The sequence below is a fragment of the Camelus bactrianus genome, chromosome 17 (assembly GCF_048773025.1).
Source record: "Camelus bactrianus isolate YW-2024 breed Bactrian camel chromosome 17, ASM4877302v1, whole genome shotgun sequence".
In the NCBI taxonomy this organism is placed as follows: Eukaryota; Metazoa; Chordata; class Mammalia; order Artiodactyla; family Camelidae; genus Camelus; species Camelus bactrianus.
This window is the reverse complement of record NC_133555.1, coordinates 41,846,345-41,868,231: the sequence shown is the minus strand read 5'-3', so window position 1 is coordinate 41,868,231 and position 21,887 is coordinate 41,846,345. Positions and strand designations below refer to the sequence as shown.

Genomic DNA, 21,887 nt, shown 5'->3' with positions numbered 1-21,887 from the left:
TTGCCAGTCCTTCCTGCCCAGGGGGACAGACCCACTGCCTCCAGTGTGAGTGTGGAGAAGTGGAGAGTGAGGTGCTGGGGCCCCAGTGCTCTGGGACACATACACACATACTTTACAGTGATTTTCTGGTGTTCAGGTAAAGAGACCACAGGACTTACTCTTACGATTTTTATAAAAACCCTCAACCTAGGGCCGGCCAGAGGATGCAGTGTGGTTCCTAACGGAATTGAGGACAGCTCCAGGGACTGGGCCAGCTCCTGGGACCCCGGAGAGGCAGCAGCGCAGACAATAGGTTAGAGCTGAAGGCAGTGCGGGGCCACCAGCTCCGAGCAAGAGGGTGGGACAGCCCTTGTCCTGCCCCTGGATGTGGGCAGAGGGCCTGGTCTGTGTGAGACAGTCCCCACCAGATTCCCCAGGCCTAGTCCTGGAGGGTCACTTTCACAAAGAGGGTGGCAGATGGGTGCTGGTCTCCGTTCTTGGACAGGAGGTGGACGTGGCGGTATCCTGGCAGGCGGATGGGCAGGATGCACAGGGAGGAGTTCCGGTCACTCAGGGAGGATGCTTCAGGGGACAGCTGGCCCCTGCCCAAAGATTCCTCCCCCCTTGCCATCCCCTCCCTCGGGCACACACTCACCCTGCTTGAGGCTGTCCAAGGGGATGGTGCTCTGGCCGATAAAGTCATTCTTGGAGGAGGCATCGTAATCCTCTACCACGAAGCGCAGGAGCGCGAGCTCTGGCACAACCACCTCAAACTCAAACTCTGTGTCCCACCACGGGTTGAAACCTAGGAGTGCAGGCACCATGTCAACAGCATGGACGCCAGCTCCAGAAGCTGTGCCTGGCCTAGGCCCAGCACTTACCGTTATTGGTGACCACAGCCGTCTGGCGGCTGGCCACATCCCGGCCCACGCCGTGGATCTCTACTGTCACCTTGGGGTCCACGATTGAATTCTTATTCTTGTTGACTTTTGGCAGCTGCTGCCCTGAGATGACCTGCAGGAGGCAGGGGACAATGAAGAGTTCAGGATGGTAGTGAGTGAAGAAGGGAGGCCCATGGGCACCTGTCCCTCCTGTGCCTGGCCTTACCCTGACAGTGAGCCGCTTCCGAGTCCACCAGGGCCCCTGAGCAAGGGCTCGGGAGTTGAAGGTTGAGTTGGGGTCTCGCAGGAAGTCAGGCTTCAGCACGTACCCACAGGCCCCATTGTCCTGGAAGCGGCCCTGGTACACATCCATCTCTGGCCCAGGTGTCTGGAAGTTCAGGGCCACTACAGGCAGGACAGAGCAATCACAGGCTGTGGGCTGGCCTGGGGGGACCCAGAACTCAGCCTTCTTGGGGTACACTGAGGCCTAGAGTCACATGGTGAGGCAGAAGCAGGGTCTGGGATCACTCTGATGCCTACTGCCCTCCTGCCCCCTAAGTGACCCACCACACCAACCTCGAATTCCATTTCTGGTGCTGGATTCAAAGGACAAGTGTGCTAATGATTGGATTTCAGATACTGTGATTTGCTAGTGGAGGGAATGTCCAGCTCCTGGATTACCAGCTCCTGAGCCCACAGATCCCTGCATCTGGCTCTGCCTGGGTCTCCAGAGGCTCCTGGCCCCTGGCCCTCCAGACAGAAACCTTCTTCCAGGCCTCCTCCCAGCTCCAGCCAGCCCATACCAATCTGGCAGCCTGCGTTCCACATCTCCACGGGGTTATAGTTAGAAGAGTCCGTTCTCCAGCCAGCGGGGTAGATCCTGCTCAGGTGACTCACGTTGTGGCGGACAAAGTTGTTTCCTGAGGTGGGTGTGGGCTGCTTAGAAGTGGAGGCCATCTGGTGAGCCCAAGCCCCTCCCTACCAGCTCTGTCTGTTAACAGCAGAGGGGAGGGAGTGCCAGCTCTGGGTGATATTCCAAGGGGTGGGAGCCAGTCCTGACCCTGGCCAGCTCAGGTGGTCAGAGAGATGGACAGCATCCTGGGGGTGCAGGGCCAGGCTTACCTGATTCTTGCAGCAGTCGGAGGGCGCGGTTCTCAGAGAAGGATGCCATCTCATAGAAAGCCTGCCCCGGGGTTCCAGGGCTGGGGAAGCCCCGAAAATGGACACTCTTGCAGTAAATGACCATATCAGAGAGCTCCTTCACTAGCCTGAGCTTGTCCTCCTGGGGGCCACGGGGAGGCCCAGGTTAGATTCAGAGGTTGGGGCAGGTGGGCACTGAGAGAGCCAGAAACCCAGACACGGAAAGACAGGGAGACAGAGAGAGGGGGGCAGAGGGTCTGAGTGGCAGCCACAGAAAACCTGGACAAGGCACACATCCCATGGGGTGATGGAGGGTGATGGGAGAGGGCCCCAGGGCTACTTCCCCTTCCCTCCCCCCATAGCTCCCCCTCCAACCTTGGGCTTGTGCTGCACGCGGCTCCTCACTGCCTCATCCTCCATCTCGGCAGCCTCATCCTCATCTGACACCACGATGGCCTCAGGGCTGCCTTCCCCTCCAGGGGGGAGAAGCCCCCCAAGCTTCTTCCCCTTCAGCAAGATCTTCCCCTTCAATTGCTAAGGATGGGGTAGGGGGGCAGCTGGTCAATACCCAGCTGGACTCCAGCCACTCCCCTGCCCTTTCCTCGGGGAACCCCATCCAGCACCTCAGGGGAAGGCAGGCTGGTGGTGACCCCATCCAACGGCCGGTCCAACAGCATAGGGCCAAGGAGGTTGTGCAGGTGTCGTGCCATCACGCGCTGCTGCTCCAGGCTGCAGTGGTTCTCCAGGGACAGGATGACGGGATAGGGGGACGCCTGGAGGCCCAAGGGTAGATTAGGAGGCATTGGGCTCCCCAGCATCGCTTTCCCCACCCCCAGGGGTGCACCCACCTTGAAGGCATAGTCCCGGATGGCCCTGAGCACGTCGCAGAAGAGGATCTTGGAGGTGAAGGTGTAGCCGTGGTAGATGAGCGGCTCCAGGTTGGGCCCATCCCAGCAATCGAGCTCCAGGCAGCGGCAGCCTTTGCACAGTGCCCTGCGAGTTGGGTGGTGGCTAAGGGCCTCGGTCCCGCCCCCGCAGGTCCCGCCCCCTTCCCCGCAGGCCCCGCCCCGCCCAGGTTGTCCCGCCCCCGCAGGGCCGCACCGGATGTAGGCTTCGGTGCTGCTGGGCCCGGTGAGCTGGTCTTCCAGCAGGTAGGTGTTGTGTGAGGACGACACCAGGTAGTGGCTGAGCGGCTGGCCCATGTCCTGGTAGACCCGCCGGTGCTCCAGGTTGAAGGCGTTGCCGTCGGCCGAGAGCAGGTACATGAGGAAGCCGTCCTTGGTCATCTGTCGCTGCGCCTTGGCTGGGAGGCGGGAGGCGGGAGGCGGGAGGCCGGGGCCTGTCAGAGGCCTCCCCGGCCAGCCGCCTCCAGGGGACAGGGGACCTTCCCGGCGTTACCGCTTTGGGAGAAGGGTCTCCCACTCCCCCTGTCTCGGGTCCTGAGCTGGTCCTTGGTATCTCTTGTAAGGGGGCAAGTTTGAGTCTCTGGACCAGACCGTGACTACCTCAGAGTGGGGTCCTGTCTCTTCTGTGCCCGTTACTGTGAGGCCCTCCGAGAGCAGGACCTTCATCCTACGTCTCAGAGCTAGGCCCAGCATGGGCACAAAGAAGGAAGCAGGGAAAGCACCTGCTTTTCCAGCCTCCTCTCTCTTCATACCTTGGGGGAGGGGGTCTTCAAACTGCCTGAAGGAGGAGCCAAGAGAGGGGCCCTGCCTGCTTTCCTGGGGCAGGGAATAATGACCAGGGGCTGGCTGAGGTGACCCCTTCCCTCTTGGGCTGCTGTCTCCCCACCCAGTGTGGCCCTGGGGCTGCAGGTCACAGGCCCTCACCTGTCTCGCTGGGCTCATAGCGCTCAATGAGGGAGAGGGCCAGTGCCGGCCCCGCGGCCTCCTCCCGCTGCTGGTGCTGCAGGAACATCACTAGCTGGTCCACGGACAGGGTCTCCTGCAAGCCGGCGGCCTCCTCAAAGGTGCGGTCGATCTCCTTCCTCTGGGTCAGCATCTTGTAGAAGGTTTCAATCTCCTCATCCTCCAGGGAGTCCGTCTGAGAGTGGTCACATTCCTGCAGAGCCAGGACGCCAGGTGGGTAGGGCTCAGAGCAGGCTCCGGGCTGTGGGCAAGGACCCACTGACAGGCAGACCCAGCCTCACTTCCCGCCTCACCCTGAAGATCTTCCGGGCATAGCTGTCGTCCACCTGGATGTTGAGCTCCTTCAGGAAGTTCTGCAGCTCCTTGAAGCTCATCTTGTTGTCCTTGTTCTTGTCAGCCTTTCGCAAGCAGGAGTGAATCCAGCTGGGCAAGCAGTAAGGAAAGAACCTGGCAGCCCTGGTACCCCTGAAGTCCCAGCCAGAGCCACAGTTCAAGCTCAGGGTCAACTCCTGGGCCCAGGTGGACTGAGGCCCCCTATAGATACAGCTCCCCACAGGCCTGTCTTACAAAATTTCATGGGCAAGACCTGGTAGCCTCTTTGGAGGAAATGTGACATCCGATGAAGGAGTCTTTTTTTCCCCTATTTTCTGGCTTTGAACCCTTTCAGAATTTCAAGAACATTTCTCTTCTCACTATAAAAGGGTTCATTACAGACAATTTAGAAAATGCAGAAAAGTACGCAAAGCTCCCATAATCCTATCACCCAGGTGTAACTACTGTTAACATTTCAAGGTGTGTCCTTTTGGCTTTCAATATAGAATTGTTACCCCACTAACTAAAGCACCTGAGGCTTAATTAATAGGAAACAGCAAATTTCAAGCCAGTGATTAGAAGGTGGGGACATCACATGCAAAAGCAAAGCCTGGATCATGGTGTCAGGATTGGGGAGCGTAGGTTCCCCACTTCTCCCTTCCCTCTATCTCTCCCGTCAGTCTTGACCTTGAGAACCAGAGAAGGCGGAGCTCCACGCTACATTCCACAGAAAATAGAGAGCTAAGTATAGAACAGGACAATGAGAACTCCTGAGCACAAGGAAAGCATGACAGTCAGTTTTTAGAAGAAATCACAAAGGAAACAGCAACATAAATCATGCCACCTAAACTTTTAAAAATTCTAAGGATCAAATCAAGAAAAAAAAAGTTATCCATCTGACTGACTGGAGGAAGCATTTGCAGCAAAGGCTTTGAAGAATTAATTTAAAAAGAAAACGGTACAATGACCCTAATAACTAAATGATAAAGGGCTATAAACTGACCTTTTGCAAACGTTACTAGTGATCAAAGATATCAACAATTTGGAAATGAGATGCAACTTCTTGAACTATAAGATTAGCAACTTAAAGGTAAGGGTTAAGTGAAATGGACCCCCTTATCCATCACTTGGGCCAAGTAAATTGGTACAACCCTTAGGAAAGCGATGTAGGTATAGCTAAGTGTTTAACCTGTTACATCATTTGACTCAGTAATTCCACTTTTAGGAACCTATTGATAAGGAAATACTCCTAAATACTGAAAGGTTTTATGAACATAGTTCTTTGCAATGTTGTTTTTAGTGGTGAAAGACTAAAAATTAAATACCACTAAAAGAATTGTTCTCTAATTTATAGTGCAGCCACTCAGGGGAATAGTACACAGTCATCAAAGCTGTTATGGAGACTACTAATACAGGGAAATACGACATAACGTTACACAGAAAATGGATACAAATTGTATGATCTTCACTATTTTTGGCAAATGCATCATTAGGCAAAATGAAATGCAGCAAAAAAGATTAGAGGAGAACCTAAATACCGGCAATTTCTGGAGGAAGTGGGTTTTCTGGGCCTTTAAAACTTCATTCTAACATACCCATATTTTTCAGGTTTTGTGTATATATGCATGGATGTTTTATGTAAATATCCATATATATTTACATGAAAAAATTTTATGGCAAAATTCACAAAGTAAACCCTTATATTTATGGTCCATTGATTTTTGACAAGGGTGTAAAGACAATTCAAAGAGGAAAGAATAGTCTTTTCAACAAATGGTGCTGAAACAACTGTATGTTCACATGCAAAAAAATGAAGTTGAATCCCCCACATCACACCATACACAGAAACTAGCTCAAAATGGATCAGAAATTTAAGAGCTCAAACTATAAAACTCTCAGAAGAAAATGTAAGATAATTGTGGCTTTGGATTAGGCAAAGCCTTCTTAGATACGACATCAAAAAGACACAAGAAACAAAGCAAAAATTAAACGAATTAAACTTCACCAAAACTAAAAACTTTTGTTCTTCAGAGAATACTTCCACAAAAAAAAAAAAAAACCCAGAGAATGGGAGAAATTATTTGCAAAGCATATATCTGATAAGAGACTTGTATTTAGAATATATAAAAAAAAGTCTTACAACTCAATAATCAGACAGATAGACCAATTTAAAAATGGGCCAGAGATCTGAATAAACATTTCTCCAGAGACAACATACAAAAGCACATAAAAATGCTCAATATTATATTATTAATCACTAGGGAAATACAAACCAAAACCACAGATACCTAGTAAAAGAAGAAAAGAAAATAGCAAGTGTTGGTAAGGACATGGAGAAATTGGAACTCTTGTGCACTGTTGGTGAGGATGTTATGTGGTACAGGTGCTATGGAAAACAGTACGGTGTTCCTCAAAAATTAAAAATAGAATTACCATATGGTCTAACAATTCCATTTCTGGGTATATACCCCAAAGAATTGGAAACGGAGTCCCAGAGAGATACTTGTACACCCATGTTCATAGCAGCATTATTCACAGTGGACGAAAGGTGGAAGCATCCCAAGTGTCCATTAATGGATGAAGGAATAAAGTGTGGTCTATACATACAATGGAATATTGTTTAGCCTGAAAAAGTACGGAAATAATAACATATGTGACAACATGGATGAACCTTGAAGACATTATGTTAAGGGAAATAAGCCAATGGCAAAAAGACAAATAGTGTATGATTTCACTTATATGAGGAACCTAGAGGAATCAGTTTCATAGAGACAGAAAGTACAACAGTGGTTGCCAGGGGCCAAGGGGAGGGTGGAACAGGGAGTTACTGTTTAATGGGTACAGGGTTTCAGTTTTACAAGATGAAAAGAGTTCTGGAGATGGGTTGCTCAACAATGAGTGTAATTAACACTACTGAACTGTACACTTAAAAATGGTTAAGGCAGTATGTTTTACGTTATGTACATTTTACCTCAATTAACCGAGAATTAAGATTAAAATTAATAGGTCTATTTTAAAAAAGAGCTTAACAACAACAGCAAGTGGGCAGATGATCTACTGAATAGATATTTCTCCAAAGTGATATACAAATGGCCAGTAACCACATGTAAAGATGCTCAATATCATGAGCTATTAAGGAAATGCAAATCAAAACCACCAAGATGCCACTTCAAACCCACAAGGATGGCTATAGTAAAAGAGGCCGATAATAACCAGGGTTAGCGACAATGTGAAAAACTGGAACCCACAGACACTGCTGGTGGGAATGTAAATTTCCTCTTTGGAAAACAGTTTGGCAGTTCCTCAAAAGGTTAAACATACAGTTACCTCAAGACTCAGAAGTTTGAGGTACATGCCCAAGAGAAATAAGAACATATGTCCACACAAAAGCTTATACACGAATGTTTACAGCAGCATTATTCAGAAGAGTCCCAAAGCAGAAACCCAAATGTCCATCAGCTGCTGAATGGATAACTCAAATAGCCGTGCAATGGAATAGTATTAGGCAAACAGAAGGCATGAAGTACTGATACGTGTGACAACATGGATGAGCCAGAAAAACATTATGCTCTGTGAAAGACTCCAGTCACAGCAGACTGTATGTTTCCACTTACATAAAATGTCCAGGAAAGGCAAACATATATAGAGGAAGAAAGTAGATTGGTGGTTGTCCAGGGCTGGGGGTTGTGGGGAGATGGGCCTGGGGTTTCTATTTGGATGAAAATATTCTAAAATTCATTGTGGTGATGGTTGCATTAACTCTGTGAATTCACTCAAAAGCATGGACTTGTACACTTTAGTGGATGAATTATACAGTATATGAATTATATGTCAATAAAACTGTCATTAAAAAAAAATGGTGGCACTGGATCCACCCTAATCCTATATACCTGAATCCTGATCGCTGTGAATCATAAACTAGTGTGTCATTTTGCCCCTAAATTCGGAAGTGAATTTGTTTCAAGCTCACAGGCTGGCCTGCACACCAGGCCTGGGGAAACCTGATCTATCCCCAAAGAATGGCTCAGGGGTGGGGCAGTGTGGGTGGCCTCCCAAACTCCCAGAGAGAAAAAAATGCAGTAACTCTAGGAAACATGATTAAAACATCCAAGACTAGGTCTCCCACTGAAGCAGGCGGCTCCCCTCAGCCTCCCCGGCCTCCCAACTCCATGGTGGTTACAGAGGGGGGACAAGAGACTTCAGGGGGCTGCACTGCTGTCTGGCCCTTGGGTCAGAGTAGGCCAAAGAGGGCTGCAGGTACCGTCCCTTCTTCCCCTAATTGTGTTCCCCCCAAATTCAGGTATTGAAGCCCTAACCCCCAATGTGATGTATTCGGATATGGGGCCTTGAGAGGTTTGGATGAGGTTATGACTGGCGCCCTCAGGATGGGATTCGTGCCCATATGAGAAGAGTCACCAGAAATCTCTCTCTCTGCCATCTACAGATGTGTGAAGACACAGTAAGAAGGAAGCCATCTACAAGCCAGGAAGAGGGCCCTCACCTGAACCCAACCATGCTGGCACCATGATCCCAGACTTCCAGCCCCCAGAACTGTTAAGAAAATTAAGTTCTGTGGTTTAAGCCACCCAGTCTTTGCTGTTTTGGTATGACGGCCTGAGCTGGGTGTCTTCCATGCCCAGGTTGCCCTGGGGACGACCACAGCCAGTAACCACAGGCTGGGCCTGGACCGACAGCCCCCAAAAGGATACTGCCGCAGCTTCTGCTGCTGGTCCATGGAGCCCGAGTGCTGGATGATCTTGCGCAGGCCCTGCACCCAGTGCTGGGTGTCGGCTGGCGATGGGGCGATGAGGTCTAGCGTGTTGCGCTGGTCCTTGAAGATGATGGAGAAGCAGCGGTCCTCAGGTATGTCCCGGGCAAACTTCTCCAGGCCCTCCGTGCGATGCCCCATCCGCACCTCCTGAATGTCCTCGATGGAGACTGCAAGAAGCAGGTGGGGATGGGTACAGAGAGAGCTGTGAGGCCAGCCCCTGCCCCTGACACACGCAGCCTCAGAGACACAGAGCCAGGGCTGGATCTCAGGCCTTGATCCAGAGAGGAAGGAGAGGGTCAGGAAGATGGTCAAAGGTGGGATGAAAGGGAGGAAGGAGGACAGGGACAATCCAGGGAGGAGAGACATGAGACAGCTGTAGTGGGCAGAGTGGAGACTCACAGGGAGAGGGAGAGACAGAGACAGAGAGAGGGACTGACTTTAGGGTGGGAAGGGCACCTAGGGTCCCGGGCTCCCTGTTTCTGTGCTGGGAGGGAGCAAGGCCCCTGGCAGAGGACTAGGGCAGGGCAGGGCTCTCAGACAGACAGAGACCATTCTGGAGCTTGGAGTCTGTGACAGGAGGCCACACACCCTCCTGATGGTACTTGACTCTGAGCCCGTCTCCCCCTCAGGACAGCCATAAGAGCCTCCTGGCCCTGCTCCTGACCGCCTGCGAGACCTGAGCAACCCTCAGTCAGCCCTGGCCCTGGGGCCTGGAGGCAGAGGGCCGAAGACAGAGGGAGAAGGGCTTGTGTCAAAGAGCAGCCAGGGTCTTGCCCTGCATGTATCTGTCCTGAGCTCAGGGAGCCCCTTGGCAGAGTCAGTGCTTCAGGATCCCAAGAGGCAGACTGGGGGGTACACATGGAGATCTGAGAGATGACATCATTCTGCCCTTGGGAGCCAGGGGGCCCTCCTGTCACAGCCCAGCCTTCCAAGCTTCAGGGAGCAGCAAAGTCCTGCCTGTTCCCCCTTCACCTGAAGTGTGCCCTCCCTGGTCTGGCTGGGAGCCAGTCCCACCAGCTGGGCTCCTGCTGGGCCTCCCAGCATCAGGGTCCAGGCTCTGCCCTTGCCCCATCCCCATCCTGAGCCATCCATATCCATCTATCCTGGGTTCTAGACTAGCTCTGGTCAAAAGCCTGCCTGTCCTTCCCAGACTACCCACACGGCGTGGCCAGGGGCATCCTAGCCACCTGCAGGCCCCCACAGGTGTGGCATGTGGCAGGCTCTGAGGTGTGAGACATACAAACCCTGGGCCATCTAGGGTGCAGGGGATCTCCCTACTTAATCCCTCTGCCCACAGCCTTCCGTCCCTGCTTGGCCCTGCACTGGCTGCAGCTGCCGCAGGCTGGGAGTGGAAACAGGAAGCTGGAGCCGTGGACGCCAGCACCCCACCCGCACCATGAGAAAGTCCAGATGCCTTCCCTGCTGATAATGCCTTGTCTGCCTGCGGGAACTAGAGGTGAGGAAGATCGTGGTGTCAGGACTGGGGGAGACTTAGGGAACAGGAAGCAGAGGCACAGAGGACTGGGGGCCCCTTCCTGGCTTCAGTTTCCCAGAGGGAGGTGTAACGCAGTGGAGAGCAGTCACCCAGAGGAGGGAAGCAGCCCACAGGCATGAGCAGCCCAGACCTTTCTCTGTCTCTGACGTGGGAAAGAGCCTCTTCCGGGCACGCTTCTCGCTGGAGCACACCTGATACCCCACCCCGAACCTGTCACCCCTGCAGCCCCTCCTTTCAGGACGCAGGCCCCTCACTCATGCCTCTTTTTCATTCCCACCGCTGTACCTTTGCTCACATTGGGGCCCCTGCCTGGGATGTGAGGAACAGCCCTCGTGCTTACAGCTCTCCCGGGATGTGGTTCCCATCCAGCCCAGGTCTGGAAAGGCCCAGACATCCCACTCCTCTGCCCCCTGCCCACCCCCGCCGAGTTCATGGCACACGCTGGGAACCAGGCTTACGTACTGGCTGGCAGGTGGCCTCCTGGGACTCCCCAGGGGTTGGAGAGTAAGATGCTCCGTTCCCACGGGGCTGCCACCTGCCAGTATCCAACAGGAAGCCCCCTATCAGGGCAGAGGCCTGTGAAGGAGCCTGGCTGGTGCCACAGATAGAAGCAAAGGCTGGGTCACTCCTGTGTTATGTGGCTGACATGCACTCAGGGTAGTTTTCTGAGAGTGCTCTGCCCCCTCCAACCCTGCCCAGCCCCACTCAGAACCCTTCCATGGCCCACAGTCCCCAGGACCCGGTCAGTCTCTCCCCATCTGACCCAGCTCCTGTCCAGCTTCCCCTGTGGCCCTGTCACAGGCTACATGCCTGCGGGTCATCCCTTCTCAGGTTTCTGCCCAGTGTCCTGGGTCCTGGCAGACCCTTTCTGGGGCATCTTCAGTGGGCTGACTGTCCCCTTCCTCCTGTCCCCTTCCTGCCTGGGACCTGTCACCTGTCACCAATAGACCTGCTGGTGGGCTGACCCTGCGTATGCCCCCACTCCATGGCCAAGGGTGGGTCAATGAGTGAAGGATTTCCAGGGGGTTTAGCTGTGAAATCCAGCTGCAGTGATCTCTCTGCACTACCAGCCAAATGTGGCTATTTAAATATAATTAGTTAAAATTCTGTAAAATTAAAAATTCAGTTCCTCAGTCACACCGGCCATAGTTCAAATGGTCAATGGCCACAGGTGGCTAGTAGCTGCCATACTGGACAGCATCGATACAGAGATAATTTCCATTATCATAGAAAGTCCTTTTGAATAGCTTTGGTCTAAAATTTTCCCAGCAAGTAAAGGTACAGAGGGGACCTCTCATTTTACAAAATCTTTAAGGTGTTCTGTGGTAAAAGGCAGCAATCAGCAGAGCTTTCTCCCTGAGGCCTTGCAGGAGGCACTCTCCAGCTGCAGGCCTAAACTTTGGATTTCTGGGCCTTTTCTGAAGCTTCTAGAAAGCCCTCAGGCCCACGCCATCGAGGGAGCTGCCCAGCCAAGGCCCCTCTCTGCAAGTCCCAGCCCTGCTCCACTGGAACCTCCCTGTTACGGCCTCAGTCCGAGGGAGGAGCTGCCTCCTGCGGCCCCACCTCACATCCTGGCCACTGACACCCGGAAGAGCCTCATCTGTCCCCGGACTTTGGGCCTCACCACACCTGCAGTCCTGGTCCACCCAGCTTCCCTCCTTCCCACAAATGTCTGGGTGGATACCTGTGAGTTCAGGCAGTACTGTCCAGCTCCCTCCCTACTTCTGAGCCTGGCTTTCCTCATCTGAGGTCACAGCTATATATTCCTACCCCAAAAGGCATTAGCATCTCCATCTGTGGTCCTCAGTCCATGGCTGCCTTCTCTGGCCTGACTAGGCCTCAGTTTCCCTATCAGTGATTTAACAGGCTCCTCTTCCCCACGCTGGCCACCCTTGATTTCTCCGTATCTGGTCCTGACCGACCTATGCCCCATCAGACCTGGCCTCAGTTTCCCTGCCTTGATCCTGGTGCATGACTGAACTCCAGCCCCATCCCACCCCTGCCAGCATCAGTTTCCCCTCAAGCATGGGTTCCACACCCTGACCACTCCCAGCAGCCCAGGGCACTCACACAGCTGGGACTCCGGGGTCCGCATGACCTTGCGGGACTCCTGCCAGATTGTCTTGCAGTCCTCCTGCAACTTGTAGAAGCGTTCTCTCCGCCAGGAGTTGGACTTCACCTTCAAGAGTTGGCTGCCCTTCAGCAGTGCCTGTATGTCCTTGTCATCCTGTAGGCCTAGGGGGCAGAGCTGGTAAGATGCCACCTCCTCTAGTGTCCCTACTGCCTCAGTCCCCATGCTGGCCATGCCCACCTCCAGACCCTCTTGTCACCAGCCTCCATCCTCAGCTCTCTGCTCACTTCTCCCTCCATGACTTGCTCCAGCCTGATTCTGGAGCCCTGCCTTCTCCAGGAAGTCATCTTGAATGCCAGCTGAGACCTTGCAAATCTTGGGACACCCACCCACTCATGGCCACACTTTATACACTAAGACTGGCCACCCATAGCTGAATGGACAGAGGGAGGGCAGCTAACCGCTAGGAAATGACCTGGCTCTGAAAGACGAAGTGGGCCCCTCCCCAGCATACTTAGGGATCAGAGTGTCCTGAAGGGAGCTGGGACCAAAAGGTTAGGCAGAGCAGGAAGGAAAAGGGACAGACACAGGTGGAAATGGACCCCAGAGCATCAAGAGCCCAACAGCCTCACAAGTCCAATGACTCTGGGATCACCTCTGCCTAAATGCAGGTCCCCTTACTGACCACTGTGCGACCTAGGTAAGTGACTTCATGTTTCAGGGCCTCTGCTTTCCTGTCTGTAAACAGTATAGCATCCACCTCAAAGGGAAGTCCCATGTTGCAAGAGTCTGGGGCGATCCTAAGGCAACAGCAGTTGTAGTACTTGGTGTCCACATTGTGGTTGCTGTGGAGCCCTTGTTCCCATCCCTCACCCCTGCTGCCCCCATCCCTGACTTGAGTGGGCCTATGATCCTTGTCCCCACAAGAGACAAATGACCCACCGAGGCCTGGGTTTGGCCTGCTGGGATGCCCCATCCCTCCCTGCCCACAATCTCTGAGTGTCCTGGGTCTGGGACCCCCCCTCAGGATGTAGCAGCCCTAAGGCACAAGTGCAGCCCTTTCAGAAAACCCTGGCTGCTTGGCGCCCTCCTGTCCAGCTCTCTGCAGGGACCCAGGCTGGCTTGAGGCATGGGCTCCTAAAGACATAGTGCCCTTTGTCCTACCAGGCTCAGGCAGGAGGCACCAAAGGGATACCTGGCTCCCCAGAAGTCCTCAGCCCCATGCAGACCCTGTACCAACTGTGATCAAGGAGAGACCCCACCACCGCCATAATGACCCATGAATCTAACAGACACCTCCAGTTCTAGGTCTGCACCTAGATTCATCACCCTAGCCATGTGTAGTCCAGCAGCCAGCTCTGTTTGGAGCCAGTAGGCCATCTCACCTCACTTCTGTCCCCAAAATGAAAACTCTGTGACTTTTCAGCCATCTTCAGCTTTCTTCTCCAGCAGAGCAGTGGCATCAGGGCTGTGCAGGTCCAGGGCCTAGGGATCCCCAGGCCTAATACGCTCTCCCACTTTACCCGTGCCCCACTCCTCCCACCACCCAGGCAGCCTGCTCCACACATGGACATAACCTATAGAACCTTCTGGACCACTTCCCCAAGCCTTGGCCACCTACACCCTCTCTATCCCACCCCAGTCTCCTGCCTCCAGCGGAGACCCAGCCCAGTGCTAATACCTGCTCCCCAACCATGGCTTTAGGCAACCATCTTCCCTCTCTGTGCCTGTTCCCCCATCAGCACTGGCTGAGAACAATGATGGAGGAAGTGTCTCTGGGCCTCCTCAGACGTGACAGTCTGATGTGACCTTTCCCCACCTTTGTCCCAGGTCTCTCCACCACCTCCAGGAGACCCCCTGCCTTGGTGTTGGCAGTTCCCCTTTAGCCCCAAGGGGGGCCCAGTGGAGAAGGAGGGGGCTCCCGCAGGATGTCCTCAACTGTTGGCTGTGTCTGTGGGGCTCAAGACGAGAGGGAGGGGAAGGTGGTTCCCAGCTGCCAGAGGAGAGAGCCACCTCAGCTCAGCTGGGGGACTCTGCTGACCTTCCTGAGCCTGAGAAGCAACTGGGAGGGACACCCTCTCCCCCTCTGCCTGCACCCCACCCCCAAGCTGGGCATCAGGGCAAGCCACCGCGCACAGCACAGATGGGAGCGGGGTGGGGGCGTAGAAGGCAGGTGAGCCCCACCCACTGGCTCTGGAAAAACACTGTGAGGAGATGACACGTTCATCCTGTCCTGGAGCCAGGCTGTGGCCTTGTCTGTGGTCAGGCAGAGATAAGCCCCCTGGCTGCTGACATGCCTTCTGGAACACAGACCTCAGTCCCAAGATAGGTCTTGATAATCACCACTGCCCTCTGGGCCACTGGGAAATCTGGGCAGACCCTTCCATCTCTTCATCTCTAAGTCTCATTTGAGGCCCTTTTGTTTCTATGCCCTTGCTCCCTTAGCACCCAGAAAGTCTTTGGGTACCCCTTGCCCAGCCCCACTCTCAGCTGTGGCACTGAGTCGTCCTGTGGGAGGGTGGCGATGAGGGGCCTTTGAGCTCAGGGTGGACCTTGCAGCCTTACCAACGTGCCCAGGCTAGCTGCACACAGTGAGGTGGCCATGTGGGGAGTGCAGAGGGGGCTGCAGTGCTAATAGAAGGCTGGGTAGGCAGTGCCAGGAGTCCTGCCCATGTGCGAAGTGTAATGCATAATGGAGACAAACTGAATCTGGAATCCAAAGCAATACACAGCTCCACTGTGAATGGGATATAGTCATATATACACCACACTACCATACTCATCACACACTGCCCTACACAACATGGAAGGAGCAATGGGCCACAATTATTACATGGAGTCACACAGCCACACCACATACAGTGCCAGAACATCATCATCATCATCATAATAGCAGCCACCATAATAATTGTTAGTATTTGAATAAGATCCTGGTCTTAGCACATGTATTTAATCCCCCCAACAACCCAATGAGGAAGGCACTATCATTATTCCCATTTTACAGTTGATGAAACTGAGGCTCAAGGAAGTTACATGGTGGAGTCAGAACTCAGAAGCCTGCACACAGGGTCAGTGCTAGGAAACATTACCTTAGCCACCACTCAGGGACACCTGCCACAGAGAGTAACAGCAGAAAATCCACAGAACATACACACCATGACACAGGATGTCAGAATCACTCAGTCACCTGAGTCACCCACTATCACATCTGTCACCCACAGCCCTACACGGTGTACGGCATCACACTGGATCACACACTGTCACACTGGTGCCACTTGGTTACACAGCATTACATATCATTACAGCTGCACAGTGTCCCAGTACCACACAAATGACAGAATCACCACTGGGATTGTAAACAGATGGTTTGGGGGTGGCAAGGGGCGGGGAGCTTTGGAGGGGCTGAGGTAGATCAGGAGAATAGGTAACGAATCCCCCTTGTACTCACTCCACATACCACCCCTGCAAACACAACCCCACAGTGGATCACACACTCACAGAAGTATTAAACAGGTCCAATCAAAGGATCGAAGACAACCCTGAGATCAGAAAGTCTGCGTCCTGTCCCAGCCTCTGCAGATCTCGGGGGGCGGGGGGGGGGGGCCCTGGATCCCTTACCCAGCTTCTGCCCATTGAGTGCTGCCACCCTGAGGCTCTGATCCTGCAAGTAGAGCTCTGTGGAGTGGCTCCGGCTCCGGCGCGAAAACCCCAGGCACTGCATGACGCTCCGAGTGCCCCTGCCACCCGCTGGGCCTGGCCCGGGACAGTGTGGTGTCCAGAAGTCGGCCCTGGCCCTAAGGGGCGGAATCGACGCCCTGGAGGGGAGCAGGGGTGGAGACCAGGAGTGGATGGGCGGAGCTAGAACTCAGGGTAAGGGCGGGGCCTTGGCACTAGGGGCGGGACGGTACTGAGCGGTAAGGGGGCGGGGCCAGGCCCTAGGAGGCGGGGCCAGCTCCAGAGGGGCGGACCGATGCCCCCGGGAAGATGTGGCGAGAGTGGAATCCAGGCGGGGAGAGGAGGAGCCAGAGCCCAGGAGGCGGGGCGCCCAGGAGGAGGAGCCAGGACAGGGAGGCGGGGTGGGACACACCCATAACCCAGGAAGAAGATCTGTGGCAAAAGTCTGAGCCCAGAAAGCGGATTGGGGCGGAGCTGGAGTCAAAGAGGTTGGAAGCGGGAGGAACTGGGTCTGGGAGGTGACATGGGGCTGAGCCAGGCCCAGGAAGATGGCCGAGGGCGGAGCCAGGGTCCCGGGGACGAACAGGGGGAGGGTTTCTCACTGGAAAGGCGGTGTTCGGGTAGGGGGGCAGGACCTCGACTTTGGAGGCGGTGTCGGGGTGGAGTCCGACCACGGGGCGAAGCCTGAACCGCAAATACTAAACACTTAGCTGGGGACCTGGCGCAGGACTCTAGGGCTGGGCGAGATTGAACCGGGGAGCCAAACCCGGGTGGGCGGCGGCCTGGGTTGCAGAGTTTAGCCGAGAACAGGGTGGGGCGGGGTCAGACGGAGCCGGGGATGGTGCTTGGGCCAGGCAGCAGAGCCCGCCAAATATTTCACCTCGAGTACTCAACGAATCCATTGTGACTCAGCGGGCTGCTTCCTCACTGGTGAACCTCAGGCGGGCCTGTTTCCTTCTTAGAGAGTTTTGGTACCTGCGTGGGCTAGTCTCCTAGGTTCCAAATGCCAGTGGAATTCTTGAAAAAAAAATGCTGATCTTAAAAATAGTTCATTAACGCAGGCTTGCTTTGATAAATAGGTGAGAAGAACTCCATATGAAACTGTGCTGCCAGTGTGCTCGGGAACAGTGGGACCATTCATGTAAGTTATGACTTCCCTTTTATTTACCCAGCAGTTATTTACTGAGCCCCTACTGTGTGTCAAGGTCAGGACACCACCCAGAGGCTTGACTCACTCCTCTCTTTTACTCTCTGCCTCTGAATAGTTCCTTCATTCGCCTCACTGCAGCTCCAGTCACCAGCACTGGCAGTGAGTCACTGGCAAAGCCAGTTATTAGCACAGACAAGCACAGCTATAATAATAATAATAATAATAATAATAATAATAATAATAATAATAATAATAATAATAATAATAATAATAATAATAATAATAATAATAATAATAATAAACATAAACTGAAGCACAGAGTGACTTGCTTAAGGTCACAGCTTCGAGAGTAAATCATGAGAACGTGTGTTAGTGTAGATGAGCTGGAATATGGATGCAAACATGAAATTGTTCTTCATTTGGAATAAAGGGGAGCAGAGTGTAAGGGGAACCTCTGTTTCAGAAAAACCACACAAGGGTTCTTAACCAGAGGGCCAAGGACCCCTGCCAAGGACCTATGGATAGAATCATGTCTCAGTATAACTTGCTTCCTTTGAATTCTTGTGTATTGTATTTTATACATTTAAAAACATGATTCTGAGAAGGGGTCCACAGAATTCACCTGACTGCCGAAGTGGCCTGCGGCACAAAAAACATTAAGATAAGTGTGAATCAGCATATGTCTGTGTAGTGTGGTCCTGGAACCCCAGGGACAGACAGCTTTGAAACATAATTGAGATTGTAGAGGGCTGGCCACCCCTAATGCTATGATGACTCTAGAACCCTTATCTCTTGTGGGTCCTGGCTTCTTTGCCAAACTAGATCTCCTTTGCCCACTAGTGTTTTACCCTCACAACATCCCCCGTCAGTAGATAGTGCTTTCCCATGGATGAGAAAACAGGCCCAGACAGGCAAAGGGATTTGCTCAGGGTCACAGTGTTAAGTAGAGGCAAAGCTAGGGCTGGAGTCCGGGTGTCCTGGGACCAGAGAAGGACCCTCCTACACCCTGCCTTCCACTCTTACAAATGCCAGTTTTCATAGTGGGGCAGGAGGTTTTCAGTGTTGGACAAGTTGGTGGAGGTGGAGGTGGTTGTGTTCAGTGAGGGAAGGACTTTGGGAGATAATGTCCTTTTAGGCACATCTGGGGACCTGCTGGAAAAGCCAGTGCAAGCCTGGCTAGAATGGAGATAGCAAAGGATGTAGGGTAGGGGGATGAGACCAGAGGACTAGAGCATCAGTCTGAGGGCTTCAGAGGCACCAGGTGGAGCTCCTTGATTCTTAAACCCAGTTTTGGTCACATTTTTCCTGGCTAGGAACTACCTTATGGTGCCTTCTTATCTCACAAAGAACTCACAGGGCATGATCACTTGCAGGGTGGGCCTCGTGCAGAAACATAGTACCTGCTGGGTACTCAGGCACTGTTCTCATATTTGCCTTATATGTGTTACCTCATTCAATCCTCACTGCAATCCTATGAGGAAAGTAGTGTTCTTATCTATTTTATAGTTGAGGAAACTGAGGCACAAGGAAATCGAGGGATTTGTCTAAGATGGGAAAGCTAAGACTTGAACTCAGGTAGTCTACCTCAGTAATACATGCCTGTATACTACACTGCCTCTGCATGCTTCTGGGGCGAGGACAGAGGGATACCCCGTATCTAGGTGGGCCCCATAGTCCCATAGGTCAATGGAGGGGGCTCTTCTGCAGCAGATTCCCAACTGCCCAAGCCAGAGAGTGTGGTCCCACAGCATATGTCCAGTGCTGGGAGACCCAAAATATGAAAAGGGTACAGACTTTCAACCTGGAACAGCACAGTGACCAACTCCTCTCACCACTAATTCTCCATGACAAGCTCTTGCTCCCCAATCTGGTTTGCAGGGGGTGCAAAAGGCAGTTAAGGGAGGTAATTTTGGGTGATAAACTAGCAGCAGCAGGACCTTCAGGGAAACAGCTTGGGATTGCAGTGTTCATGCCAGCTCTGCAGGAAGGGCTGGACAGTCAGGCACTTGGGAGGCAGGTGTCAAACAGGATGGGCCAGGGCTGCCAAGCCCATGCCACAGGATTGGGAGGTGCTGACTGAGCCTCCACACAGCTTCTTCTCCAGGGAAGAGGCTAGGGCTGGCCAGGGAGAGAGACTGCACAAAGGCATAGATGCCCAGGATGGAGCCTATTCCCACATGAGCTGAGGCTGCAGCTGTGCCAGAGGCAACCAGAAGGCTTTTAGGAGGTCTGAGCATGAAGCAGGCATGGAAGAGGTGGCAGTCTGAAGGGTAGACAGCACTAGCTAAAGGTTGAGAGAGAGAAAGCAGAGGTCTCTACTGTGGTCCTCTGAGCTGACCAGCCTCCCTTCCTGCCAGTGTGGCAGGAGCACTAAGGACACCTTTGTCCCTAGGGGAGAGGAGGGAGCACTGGAAAGGGCAGGGATCCCATGACCCAGCTGGACGAGTTTACCTTGAGGAGCCCAGGCTACTGGTGTGAGGGTAACAACTCTGGGCACTGCGCAAGGTCTTTCTGGGCCATGGGGACCAGGTCTGGGCCAACTAGGAAACATGAGACAGACTGGGACTGGCTGAAAGGAACACCTTGAGTCTCTCTGAATTCCAGGGGGTCACCAGTGAACAGCTGGAGGGCTCTGCCTTTCCCTTTCCCATGTATCATTGCCATGTGTGGTTTAGCTGGATAGATGGGAGTGGGGTACTAAAGCATCTGACCCCAAGGGTACTAGAAAACAGAGGGAGATGGAGTTAAGCAGTGATTGGCGTGAGAGGGGCAGTGTTTGCAAAGCCCCCTAAGAGTGGGTGAATCCCCAGGTTGGAATAAAGAGTTGCGAAGTCCAGGTTTGGGGACCTGTGCAGCCAGCAGATCTCCAGCCTCTGCAGCCGGGAACCCGCCACTGCTCTCTCTCCTGGAGACAGTGATAGGACAAGGAGCTGGCCCAGACTGTTTCCCAGTCAGTCGAGGAGACAGAGGCAGTTTAGAGCTGAGACTTGAGCCTGTCCCTCCAGGAGGGTGCGCAGATGTGGGGACTGGGCTGCTCCGGGCCGCCTGGGCATCGTTACGATTTCTGCGCTGGCAGTTACCGCAGCGCCGTCCGACCTCGTTCAACCTAGCGCACCTCCTCGCCACACCCACGCCACCCGACGCGGTCCAGGCACGCCTGGGCTTTGGGGATCCTCTCTGGGCGGCCAGGACGGGGCCGAGAGATCTTGGTTATTCGTGGATGCTACTTCCTTTCCTCCCTGGCCCCTCCGAGTGCGCTGGACCCTGGAGCCCAGACTTCTGTGACCAGGATTAGGTGGGGGTAGTCCCTGAGGCAGCGGGGCCGGGAGTAGTCTTTGGGGAAGCCTTCAGATTCGCACCCTCCTTTCCCCACCCGCCGGATCTAGGGGACAAGTCTGGAAACGCCGAGGGTCGTGCCCGGCAGTCCCGGGCCGAGATTTCGTCAGTGCGACAAAAGGGCCGAGGGGCGGGCCCGGGGCGGGGCGGAGGGCGGCTGAAGGAGCTGGGGGTCCCCCGCTCAGGGCCGAGCACGGCTATCCGCGGGATCGGCCCAGGCAGGGTCCCCTAGCACACCAGTCGAGTACTCACCATGCAGGGTCAGGAAGTCCCCGCCCGAGTCCATGCCCGTAGGGCGGCGCGGCGGGAGGGGGGCGCCCCGGGACACTAGTCTGCGGCGACAGCGCGAGCAACCTTGGGTCCCAGTGGAGTGCGGTGGAGGGACCCAAAAGGACTGCGGGCTTGGGGGTGGGGGGGAAGGAGATCGGAGGTGGGCCCGGGACTCCGCTCCGCCCCGCGCCTGCCTGCGCCCCCGCCCCCTGGGCCCTCCAACCCGCGCCTCTCCCCGCCTCTCTTGGGGATCTGGGAGGAGGGCAGAGGTGGAGGCCGGGAAGCCTGGCCAGCCCTGGCCTCGGAGGGTGGGCGCGTCCCTGCCAGAAATAGCCAGATCCCTCTGGCTTCCTTTGCTGCCGCCACCCACAAGCCTCGGGCCCTGTCATTACCAAGGGCGGCCCGACCCCACGCCCTGCCTGTGGGCGCCTCGCTGGGGTTAGGGTGATGCTCAAAGGGATCTGGCACCCTCCTGGGGCAGGGACCACGTTATGTCCGACGCCCAGCCAGGCTGCTGCGAAAAGGAGCCTCGGAGTCCTGGAGTCCAGCCACGGCTCCCCGATGTCTGCTTTCCCTTCTGCAAAATAGGTGCCGGGAGGGCACAAGTTAGGAAGTCCTCAGAAAGAAATGCCTGAACCTAGTCCGGAGGACGGTCCCTGCCCGTCTGGGGAAGTTTCTAATCGCAGAAGTGCCCTTGGTAGGGGCTGGGGAGGAAGTGTTAAAAACTTACAGCAAGTAGATGCAAGGGAGTCACCTTTGAGCCCCTCACACCCCAAACTCCTGGCGATCTGTACAGCAGAGTGGGGGACAGAATCTGAGGTGAGGTGACAACTCCAGAGTTCCATATCTGGGTGGCTCCTAAGGGGCTGTTTGGGCAAGGGATCCCTACATGGACCCCCCCCCCACTCCCACCTTCAACTCTTGCAACCCAGACATCCT

General features: G+C 54.1%; 3 protein-coding genes across 17 annotated transcripts in view; 2 read left to right on the top strand and 1 right to left on the bottom strand.

The window, feature by feature from the left end:
- Positions 1-8,858, top strand: part of VILL (villin like) — a 32,680-nt gene extending 23,822 nt beyond the window's left edge. The window contains exon 22 of the mRNA XM_074345248.1: positions 8,625-8,858. Within this exon, the coding sequence (XP_074201349.1) occupies positions 8,625-8,708 (84 nt within the window). The 3' untranslated portion in view covers positions 8,709-8,858. The remainder of the gene's footprint in view (positions 1-8,624) is intronic.
- On the bottom strand, positions 155-21,101 carry PLCD1 (phospholipase C delta 1). Of its 3 annotated transcripts, XM_045509724.2 has the most exons (16): positions 20,931-21,046; positions 17,073-17,209; positions 12,517-12,681; positions 8,890-9,118; positions 4,162-4,291; positions 3,830-4,061; positions 3,102-3,303; positions 2,849-2,993; positions 2,624-2,773; positions 2,376-2,534; positions 1,983-2,142; positions 1,664-1,780; positions 1,087-1,265; positions 861-993; positions 635-784; positions 155-504 (listed from the first exon to the last, which is right to left on the bottom strand). In XM_045509724.2, exons 2-16 carry the CDS (start codon positions 17,092-17,094, stop codon positions 419-421), a joined length of 2,259 nt encoding a protein of 752 aa, XP_045365680.2. In that variant the 5' UTR covers positions 17,095-17,209; positions 20,931-21,046; the 3' UTR covers positions 155-418. The 3 variants fall into 3 exon arrangements, with proteins under 3 accessions (XP_045365680.2, XP_010944133.2, XP_010944131.2); XM_010945831.3 differs by lacking the exon at positions 17,073-17,209 and having other exon boundaries at positions 20,931-21,101; XM_010945829.3 differs by lacking the exons at positions 17,073-17,209; positions 20,931-21,046 and adding an exon at positions 16,136-16,324.
- Positions 10,289-21,887, top strand: part of DLEC1 (DLEC1 cilia and flagella associated protein) — an 82,026-nt gene continuing 70,427 nt past the window's right edge. For 7 of the 13 annotated variants that reach the window (XR_012500091.1, XM_074345237.1, XM_074345238.1 and 4 more), the window contains exons 1-2: positions 16,363-16,680; positions 17,272-17,333. The gene's annotated coding sequence lies outside the window, so the exon portion shown is untranslated. Of the gene's footprint in view, positions 10,408-16,362; positions 16,681-16,907; positions 16,963-17,271; positions 17,334-21,887 lie in introns of those variants that run through there. The other 6 variants (XM_074345234.1, XM_074345233.1, XM_074345230.1 and 3 more) reach the window with 4 other exon arrangements.